General features: G+C 39.7%; 1 protein-coding gene across 1 annotated transcript; it reads left to right on the top strand.

Annotated features, from left to right (window-relative positions):
• Nucleotides 1-6,066: 6,066 nt before the first annotated feature.
• On the top strand, nucleotides 6,067-9,429 carry hmgn1b (high mobility group nucleosome binding domain 1b). Its single transcript, XM_084373525.1, has 6 exons — nucleotides 6,067-6,273; nucleotides 7,762-7,785; nucleotides 7,964-7,993; nucleotides 8,083-8,121; nucleotides 8,211-8,318; nucleotides 8,410-9,429. Exons 1-6 carry the CDS (start codon nucleotides 6,256-6,258, stop codon nucleotides 8,455-8,457), a joined length of 267 nt encoding a protein of 88 aa, XP_084229651.1. The 5' UTR covers nucleotides 6,067-6,255; the 3' UTR covers nucleotides 8,458-9,429.
• The last annotated feature ends 1,653 nt before the right edge of the window (nucleotides 9,430-11,082 follow it).

The raw sequence follows: 11,082 nt of genomic DNA, 5'->3' as shown, positions 1-11,082 counted from the left end.
ATAAGTCAAATGTATTGATTACTTGTGCCAACACTTATATACTATCACTTTCTGTGATATAAAACCACAATTTTAGTAAAGAATGAGCAGTTGTTGTAGCAACAGTCCTCTCCTCGGTGGCGTTCTTCTCTCCCCCCAGCGTCCTTCAGAGGGAAAGCAAGAGCAAGTAAAAAGGAGGGAAAGGACAGCAACAGGCAGCAGCTGTGGTGGAAGGGCTCCTCCATACTCAACACAACAACAGCATTGTTATCTGAGATCTACCTAACGCCTGTCCCCCTCCCTCTGCCCTTCCTTCGTTTTTTTCCCCTCCCTCTGTCATGTACATACAGTATCTTGAGAGAGAGACTCCCTGCAGGACATTCTTTTACAACATGCTGATTTTTACGCCTTGCAAAGCCAGTTGTACAAGAGAAATAAGCTCAACAGTCTTGCAAGTTACTGTTCAGTTCAATGGCGAAGGAACCTCCATAATCAAATGATATTGATGTTTTAGCTGGTTTAAATCAACCCTGCTGCACCCTCTTCCTTAGTTTTGAATTCCGCCTGCCATAAAGACAAAACATTAAGTTGTAAAGCAGACGCCATGTTGTTTTTAACACAAAGATGATCAAAAGGTTGCAGTTGTACTTCAAACCCAGACATTTCTGTATTGTTTTTTCTTTCTATGTGGTGGGCTAGCTCAGCTCCTTGTCACACATGTTTACACATACTATTGAAACTTTTTTTGTATCATATTAAAGAAATTATTTTTCAAAGAGCAACAGATGATATATCATTGTACATTACTATGTAATCAGTGGGAGAAGTAAAAATAAAGAGATACAACAATGTAATAATACTCCAGTACAAGTCCTGCCTTTCAACATGATACTCTTGTAACTGTTTTAATGCATAGAGTAAAAGTAAAAATACTCATTGTGCAGAATTATCACTTCCATAGTGCTATATTATGATGTATATTAAATTATTGTATCACCATTATGGATGTCTTTATGTGTATTTATGGTGCCGTTGATTAAAGTGGTCGATTCAAGTGGATTTAATCAACCACTTTTAAACTAATTTTAACCACTTTATATATTTTTGGGTCTTTACATCTATGACAATGCATTATATTTTAGCTGATCATATATTCTGTATCTAAAGTCTTGCTCTGTAAAGTAACTAACAAGTGGAGGCCGACCGACACTGGATATTTGTGAAAATTGCAGATATTCTGTTATAATGTACTGTATTTACATAGAATATATACACAAAAACACACTGTATTTCAATTATTCCTCAAATGTTGTAGAACACTTGTGACCACAATATGTTTGTAATGAGGCAGGACATTTTACAATTCAACAATTTACTTTATTGTCCAAAAATGACATCAGTGCACTGAAACAGTAAATCTTGCTGGAAATTAATAACATTCATATTAATAATATAAATAATTATTCATTACCCCAAGCATCTTTTTCTGCATGATGTCCTGTGAAATAATATGTTTTCATATCAGCTCATAATGGACCACATACTGTATATGCTGATAACATATTTCTGTGATAGGCCAATGTCAGCCAATAATATCAAGCCAACTGATATAGCAGTCCACCTCTTCTAGCAAGTACAGCTTTCAAATAAATATGGTATATTAAAGAGTGCAGTAGTTCTCTCTAAAAGGTGGTGGAGTGGAAGTATAAAGTGAATAAAGTGGAGATACTCAAGTGCAAGTATTCATGTATGGTTATTGATTAAATGCTCTCAGTTAGCCAACATTGCACTGTTGTGTGTATAGTGTATCAGTCAGGTCTGCCAAAGTGGGGCCCGCAGGTCAAAGTTATATGTATCTGTTTATACTGACGTAATACTGTTTATACTGTTTTTGTGAAGACCTTAGAGGCAAGTGAAAACAAAATTAAGGAACCTCAAAGTCATAAACATAGGCGAGAAAACAATTAGATTACATTTAGAAAATGAATCAACAGAATTTTTTATTCTCACTTGCCTCTTAGGGCTTTCATATAGGACCATTTTACATCTACAATACAATACAATACAATGCAAGACAAGGCAAGGCAATACAATACAATACAATACAATGCAATACAATACAATACAATACAATACAATACAATACAATACAATACAATACAATAGGTGCTTGCTTCTGGCCTGTGGTCTACCATCAAGACTCAGTTATAAAAGTTAGTGCACCCCTGGTATTAGATGTTCCTTCTCTGCTCATGAGCTGAATGGATAACATTACACTGACAACGGGAAACCAAAGCAGGGATGTTGGCATACTTCTTACACAGTAAGTAAGTGAGACTAAAATGCATGCAGAGATTGTATGTGTTTCAATAAGAGTTGAGTGTGTTGCCAAGTGAATTGGACCAACACACAATGTTTAAAATGTTCCAATGTCTGTGGTACTTACGCAAGAAATATGACGACCTGTGTTTTCAATAAAACTGTTTATTACAGTGCTTTGTCATAACCAATCCTACAAGGCCCTTCATGTTTACCAGACAATATACATTATTCATGGGCCTGCCGATTATTTCTGTCTCATTGCTATATTAACCAATTACAACTTAGCAAATCTGTGCCATAAAGGAAAGCTCATGTCTTTTAACAGTTAATTAGGAATATGACATGTGAAGGGCATGCAGGGCCCCAGCTCTGTAAACCCCAGAGCTCTAAACAAGGTAAGACACAGTAGAAATGCTGTGTTTGTCTGTACTTGCCTGAGTTAATTAGTCAAAACAAAGATGAGAAACATCCAGGAGAACTGGTTGGTGTTATTAAGGTTGACACTAGTTACTCAGTTGCAAACTGTTGAATACAAGTGGTTGTTTTGAGTGGCAACAACAGATACAGGTACCTGATGCCTCTGCCACTCTTTTGTCAAGTGGGCCAATAGGGTGTAACCTCCTGATGGCATTACCATAATAACACTGGCAAGCATCAGTATGTGACTAATTGTTTACACCTCTTTGGCCCCAGGGAGCAGACAGAAACCTTTTGGACAAAGTGAGTGAATCTACAGGGCGTCAAATAGGGGATGGGCCGCTTTTAAAAGATCAATGGCTTTTCTCATTACACCTGGTCTGTCGCTATTTCATCTTCTTCTTTTTTTTTCTCCTCACCTTTATTAGAATTCAGGTTTACCTATGAGATATTTGCATAAGGGCAGCAACAGAAACAGAAGTATATATTCATATACTTCTGTTTCCGAAGAGATCCTTAACCTAGTCTTCTGTGTGTAAACATTAAAGTTTAGGTGTGACTGCTTTTCAGGAACCTTCTTTTTACAATATAATTTGTTCAATATAATTTCATATCTGATTAAATTGAATTAAGGCCTCTGGTAATGGGTGTGTGGCTCTGAAAGTAAATGAATCAAAGATATGTCGTTAAACCTGCCGTAGCAAAATTATAAAGTGTTGTTTAGCAGAACTTAACATCAGATTAGATTGACTTTATCAGCCACCTCAGCAGAAATTTGTCTTTGGTTTTTCCTGAAGTACAGCAAAAATACTTGTACAAATACAGTGCACAAACATACAAGCTGCCATGAAAGCAGACATGTTCAGATTTCTCTCCAATATCTGATGAAACTTTGTGTTTAGATTCCTTCATGGCCTGCAACACAAGCCCAGTACCTGAGATGGGAACTGCATGTATTCAAGCATTTGTTAGCATTAAAATGTGACAGACAGGGTTGGAGGGAAACTCCAAACAAACTTAAATTTGGTGTGTTGATGAAGGTTCTCAGTCATCCAGGTCATGGTAATTGTAAGTACTGTATCGTGGGCAACTGGACATGTTGCAGTTTCTTCAAGACGTCTCACCTCTCATCAAAGAGGCTTCCTCAGTTCCACCCAACTGGAGGGGAGTTGCAGACTTTTAAACTCTGTGTGGGAGTGTCCTTACAGAGTCGTTAAGGACACATGTGAGCTCTGAGTTTCAGAGTCGTTAGGGCCACTTGTGGGTCGTTGACCAAACCAGCCTTCATGTGGGTTTCTAAGGCTAGGTGAGCCCAGGTGTCAATGGTTGTTAAGCTGTCTGGGGAGGGAGCTCAGTACTGAATTGAAGGTGGGTGATAAGTAATGTCATAGGCCTCCTCCTATGTTCAAAGACGGCCGTTCCAATTTGATATAGATGAATTATTTTACTCATCTTTCAAACCATGTGTCTTCTCTGGCCAAGATGTTTAGATTGTTGTCCTCAAAGGAATGATTTTTCACCTTCAGATGTAAGTAACAAGTGTGTTGTCAAACTGCTGTCGAATGTGGCCCTGCGGGAAATGCCAGTTCACTGTGAATTGCTGTGTCCCAGTGGCAGCAAAGCAGTTCATAAAAACCTTAAAACAAGAAGTAGGCCTGAAGATAAGAGGGATATACCACCAAATGGAATACTGTGAAAAATATTTGGCCTATAACCAATGACGTTGGAGGTGACAGTGTTACAGGCAAATGCAGTTGTAAAAGCATGATTTTTTTGCAAGAGCAAAAATAAAAATGTCTTATTACACTATAGTGATTGTGTCTTTTACGAGGCGAGTACCTTGAAAAAAAGCAAATATTTCCTTATGATGATAACACAGGGCAACATCTTCTAGTACAACACAATCAAATATTGCAGCCACCTTTAGTAATTTTTAATATCACCCCATCCAGTCAGCAGGATACCTAGCAAGTTCGAATTCAGAAAGATTTGTGGTGTTGGAGCCGTAGAAAATTAAGTCTGCTCGGCACGTCCTTCTTTTTTCTCACCTTATTTGAAGTACAAGTAGATAAACTTTGTGTGAAGCTCATGTTTGAGAGCATGTTGCCTCTTTTATGTGATGTTTTTCCTGCTGAAACAGGATGTTGGAGTGTCCAGAACACAGGGAGGAATCATTTAAAAGTCCACTCAGATAAGGACAGAAGAAAGGTTTTATCTATGATAATTTTGCAGGTTGAAATTTTCTTGCAATTATCATAATCATATCCAAAATGTCAACCCAGGTTGGATAAAAAACTACTGTCTAAGGTGCACTTTTCTCATCTAGCATACTATAAAATACACCCCAAAAGAGCTGAGTAATATTAAAAACGAGTCCTAAGGCAAATTGATCCTGCAATATGAAATTTTAGAGAAAATTATTAACAAAATGATGTGCTTAGTGAGTAGCCTAAATATCTCCTTCAAAATACAGGTAGGCTACTTTTGTGAGCTACACCCCCTACAATCCTCATAGAAAGGGATTAAATTAACATAACAGCCTAACGATTTTTAAAAATATATAAATCAGTATATACAAAATAAATTGTAAACGATGGAGAATTTATCGTCTCTTCTCTTCGGCAGTAGAAATGAATAATTCACACAACACTCATTGTTTTATTTTGATGAGGACAGTGGGGGGAGACGACAGTCAGGGTAGTGTCTGTATCCTTCACTCTGGGGAAATGAATGAATGTCTCCGTGCTCAAATGTCTGAAATGACTTCAGCACACAGAAAGCTGGAGCGCCGCCGCCGAGGAGTCCTGTTTGGACTGCACGCTCACAATGGAGCAAGTGGACGGTGACAGCACCGCGAGGAGGTCGCGCAGGGGCACACACACATGCTAGGACCTGTACTCACAACTATCCTGTCGCCATTTTCCCAAGCTAAAATACAAAAGACTCGGTCGGGGGAGCACACACCCCTCTCTCAATCTTTTACCAATACACATGCCACATTTTCTGTTTATCACTCGTGTTTCGGGCGCAGCATGTGTCTGCTTTTCACATATATCAGATTCAGTGCTCGGATATGTTGAAGCGTAGCATTTTGCTGTGGAGTTAAAGCCGTTCCGAGCGAGCTGAAAGCAGATTTAAAGACATTTTTTGCCTTGTTAAACCAGATGGCTGCACAGACAGACAAATAGCTCGCCATATTTGTTGACTGACGTGTGACGTATCCACACAGGTAGAAGCCCAGATTTGAAATCGTGTTGCTGACCAGTGTGTCGTCCAATCAGCGTGCAGCAGAGGCGGGACAAAGCCCAGTCAATCACTCAGGAACTATAACGGTTTTAATAGGGAGGGAGGGGGAGAATCCAATCCGGTTTCAGCTAGTTTTTCTTCCAATGGAACATTAACGTCTCGCTGCGCCGTGTTAGACTGTACTGGCACAGCTTTATCTTGAATATACCACTGTATTTTCTCCTGTATTGAGTAACATTTAGCTCTTTTTTTCTTTTTTCAAAAAAAAAAAACACCCCACACAAACCAACCATGCCTAAAAGGAGCAGTGTGAGTAGACCGACATCTTTCATGCATTCAGTAATACAGCATTTATAACCCCCAACTGCAGTTTGTGAAATTGGGCTTGTTAAGTTGTTCGGATGTTGATACCAATGTCCGCTTTCTGTTCCGAGTGAATGTCAACAGTATCTGTCCGTGCAGCGGACAGTTAGTTGGTGTGTCGGCTCTGTTATGATTTTGTGAAGTGGCTGATTCTTGGTGTTATCTCTCTCTCGTGCAGAGATTATCTTTGTGCCAAACATTCTCCGTGTGCTGGGTTATTATCTTCTGTTTTTTTACCGCATTGTAGCGACATGCACAGTTGTAACAGTGTGTAAATACACGGATTTGCAGTGCAGGACAAAGCGGGGTCGTTTTCTCTGTCGATGGATCGCTTTTCTGCAGAGAAAGTTGGCGGCATACTGATTGTTTCCTATGGGGGTCGACACGCTGGATACTAAAGTTTCTCTGAGCGAAAATGGGGCCGACATAGACAAAGTGTAAAATGTAAAAGCATGTTGTTCGGTGGGAGTTTGGCTGCACTGTTGTGTTGTTATTTTTTGTGCTGGCGCTACGTTTTGTTTCTGGCTTCCATGTGGGACAAAAACACTTTTAATGCGATTTTATAACGACGCTTTATCATTAACCGAGCGTGCATGTGTGTTTTTCATTAAGACATGGCCGTCGTTATCTCCCCCGGGTGGAAATGCATTAGTCGTGTTAGCGGAGTGTCTTCTGTGTATTGTCGGCTCAGGCCAGTCGTAGGTTATGCAATGGCGAGCCTCCGTCAGCGAAGCGCTGCTCTTGTTGCTGGGGGTTCTAGTAGATTCTGCTACCAGATCGACAGAGTCGCTGAGCATCTCGGAGTGACTCTTTTCAAATTCATGGCGGGAACACTCGCTACACTGCTCGGTTTTCTCCGTACACAGGCAATCCCATTTATTACCAATGAATGGATGTGTCGGGAGGAGGCGGAGTCCGCCCCCTCCTCCACCGGAGTTTTACAGTAGGCAGAGCACTTGCAGGAGGTGGGAGAGCTCGATCACATGACACCAGATAAACTACGTGCATGTCAAAGGACACTTTTTCCTTGTTTTATTATTCTCCTGCCAACAAACGTAGGATTCGTTTTGATTTGCTGCAAGACAACACGTGACAGTCCTAATTGACATGACTGTAAACATGCAGACTGCTGAGTGCGTCTCACTCAGCCTTGATGAGGTTAATATGCATCGAGGTTTTTTCCCCCAGATTATGAGCTCTATTGTGTATGCTTGTAGGACACATTTTAGCCAATCAGAGTGCTTGGTCTCAACTAAAACATGTATGAAGCTGGATGTGCAGCAATAGGCTAATATTCAGTCTGGAAACGCCCACTTCACAGTTACATAAGTAATACTTAAAGACCATACAGCAATCCCCCCTCAGCCATCACAGCCACAATAAGATGCAGACAATTTCCATAACCTAATTTGTCTTTCTTCTGTTCCCTTACAGACAGATTCTCAAGGTGACTCCGCTGTAAGTAATAATCTAGCTAACATTTATTTGTATTTATTTTTTTAAGAATCTGTGTTTTCTTCTAATTCAAAATAATAAAACAGTTAGTCCAGACACCCACTAGGGGTCAGTAACAGCCCTGTACTGAGAGCCATCGGCTGATAAAAGTAATCAACCTGTCTGTTCCCTCTCTCTGCAGCCCAAGAGGAGATCTCTCAGGTTGAAAGACGTAAGTACAAACACGCTCAGACTGTCTCAGACAATATGTGTGCTGTTATCTGCGTTCTTAAAGGTGACATTAATGCTTTGTCTCCACAGAAACCTCCAACTAAGGCAGAGGCCAAACCCAAGCCAAAGGTGGAGTCTTATTTACTTCTGATTAGACTCATTTCTGAAACTCAAATGTTGAAAGAGTGACTAATGTGGCTAATGTTGTTTTTTTGCAGAAGGCACCTGCAAAGCCTAAGAAAGCCAAGGAGGTGGAAAAGGCCAAGCCTGAGGAGAAAGCACCAGAGGCCCCTGCTGAGAATGGCGAAGCCAAAGCTGAGGAAGAGGTGAGAGCTATGGTTGCATATATAAACATGTGAAATGAAGTTCTTTCTTCTTGGTGATGGGACTTTGACACTCTCAAATGTTGTCTTCCAGGCACCAGCTACAGACGAAGCTGAACAAAAAGACGAGGCAGCAGAATAACATCTCTTCAACCACGTCTTTTACCAGTGCTCCCTGTACCTCTTTTCTTGTACAATTCAGGGGAATATTTTTATCAACTATTTTCTAAATACAGGTTTTTTAGTAGTTTGATTGTAGAGAACACTTTTTTTTAATGAAAGAAAAAAGTCAATTTGGAGACGGGAATTTCATCACATCCCACAATTTTGCATCGCCATGAAATAAATGCGGTCATTGTTGTTACTGTCGGTGGATTTCAATTTCAGTTTTAAATGTAAAGAAGGGGAGGGACGTGGGGCAGGTTACTGTGTCAACACGCAAGCACGACGTTCACAGGAGCTGGGGCAACAACCGGAAGAGCTTGCCTGCGTGGATTACATTCCATATGCTTTATAAGGGACAGTGTATGTAATCTGTGCTGGGGTGGGAATGGACAAAGTCACAGGGCAACTCATTGTTTTATTGTTTATAATGACGAACAGTGTTTTAGAATGTTTGTAAGCTTTGTTCCTATATGTTAACTCTTGTACTCATGCAGTTTTCTTAACCAATCTGATCAATAAAGCTAAAATTCCTCGTACTGGAGCTCTCCCTATCACAACTGTGCATCGCGTGTGTTGGTTGTATCTCTGTTCTGTGATAGCATCGCAATAAATTTGTATAGCTGCTGTGAAAAAGGTTTTCAATCTTTCTATATGCAGTGTGTAATGGTACATTGTAAGGATGGTAAAAATGGAATTTGTTTTCTTAGCCAAGCTAATGAGGTGTGTAACCATAAAAAAATAAACTGTTGAGACGGGCTTCTTAAAGGCCAACAGACAAACTGTACATTTATTTGAGATGTCAAATGCATACCAGCAGTAGCAATATTCCTGTGAGTTTTAGGTATCTGTATCAAGTACAAGTGTGCAGTTTTTCTTTTCATTTGTTTATAGATGTACCTGTGTAATGATTGTTCTCAACAAACCAATAAAACTTGGTTGGTAGTTGTTACGCTGTTTCATTCTGAAGAGTTGGTTCATTATTAAGGTTGCTGACAGAAGAGTGTAGAAACATGACCTGTTGCCTGACGGACAGCTTTAAAAATGTTAAAGGGAAAAGTAGTCTTGCTAATGAGGCTTCATGAAAAATACTAGCAGTGATATTATATATAAGTGATAGGTCACTGACTGATCAGTCACGTAGTTTGAGAATGCCATGAAGGAAAATAAAGGCCATTATGGAAAAGAGACTTAAAATAACACAATGGAGGGTGTGACAGTAAACATCTCTTAAGCTTACTTTCTTTCTACTTATTGTCCCGCTATAATAGATATTAAACAGGTGAAAAAGACGGGTTCAAAGACAGCAGATGCAGCTCAGGTCATGGTCTGGCTATAAAAGTGCAATAGACGGTAACTAAGTACATTTACTCAACTACAATTTTGAGGTACCTTACTTATTTCCATGTTCTGCTTTTTTTTCTTTCTTTTTTTTACTATATAATGTACTTTTACTCTACTACATTTATTTGATAACTTTAGTTATTAGTTACTGTGCAGGTTACAGGCTGCTTCAGAGCCACAGAAGTGCATTTATAACTATATTTTATCAGCAACCTGATAAAAAAGTAAGAAAAACACTGATTCCAAGAATCACAAAAACGCTGACTATTGGATCTAATAATAGTCCGAGTCAACTCCTATTACACAGTGTATACATGTAAATATATGTATAATGTACTTTTACTTGTACTTTTGATGTACTTTCTAGGACATATAAGGTTTCTACTCAAGTAACACTGGTATGGGTGAATTTCACTTTTACCAATGTAGTACCTTCACTTTTACTCCAGTATGACTCTGAGTACTTTATACAACACTGGCAGCAGAACAGCTACAGTTTAGTCAAAGCATGATCCTGAAGGAACACGACTGATTGTTGAACTCCTGCAAAACCTTCAGGATCCAGATGTTCCTCTCAGCACCAACACAGTCTGATAATGATGCTTTAACAAGCTGATCAAACAGCTTCAGCACCATGGACAGCTTCTTCTGTTGGACCGCTGCTCCATCAGCTGCTGTTTCCCTCACATCACAACATCACGATGATTCACGACATCACGATGATTCACGACACTTTTCACAGAATCAGATTAAGCTTCTGTTTGTAAACAAACATTAAAAAAAAGTCGCGCGCTCCCACGTATCTTCGATTCAGGAGCGGCAACACGTTCACTTCCGGCTCTGCTGTGATTGGCTGCAGTGGAAGTTTGGAGGCGGGCAGAGGATTCACCTGACCACCGCACCATCCTGGTGAGCAGGAGCAGCTAAATGTAACTGTACCCCAACACTCAGTGTACATTATATATTATATACACCTCCTGTATGCAGTATGGTCCAGGGTTTTTAAAAAGACAGTTTTCAAGTCCACTTTCACATGTGAAGGATGTTCATGTGAAGGCCCACATTTGTGCTGTGTGCAGTTTTCTATAGGCTAACATGATATATATACATTTAATTATTTTATTATGGCGCTGTAGCTTTATGAGCAGAAACAGCTAAATGTATCAGTTTACCTCTGAGTTTGTTTTTTTGGAGGTTGGTTGTTTCTGTGTCCAGATATTTGCTTTGACACACATCTTATTGGCTTTATTTTGATGGGACT

The sequence above is a fragment of the Pagrus pagrus genome (genome assembly GCF_965226575.1).
Source record: "Pagrus pagrus genome assembly, chromosome: 14".
In the NCBI taxonomy this organism is placed as follows: domain Eukaryota; kingdom Metazoa; phylum Chordata; class Actinopteri; order Spariformes; family Sparidae; genus Pagrus; species Pagrus pagrus.
This window is presented reverse-complemented; position numbering and strand designations above follow the sequence as displayed.

Bases quoted from the DNA above. Each gene is read 5' to 3' on its own strand.
- hmgn1b (XM_084373525.1), top strand. The intron at 7,786-7,963 runs GTAAGTAATAAT...CTCTCTCTGCAG, and splicing joins ATTCTCAAGGTGACTCCGCT to CCCAAGAGGAGATCTCTCAG. The intron at 8,319-8,409 runs GTGAGAGCTATG...GTTGTCTTCCAG, and splicing joins AAGCCAAAGCTGAGGAAGAG to GCACCAGCTACAGACGAAGC.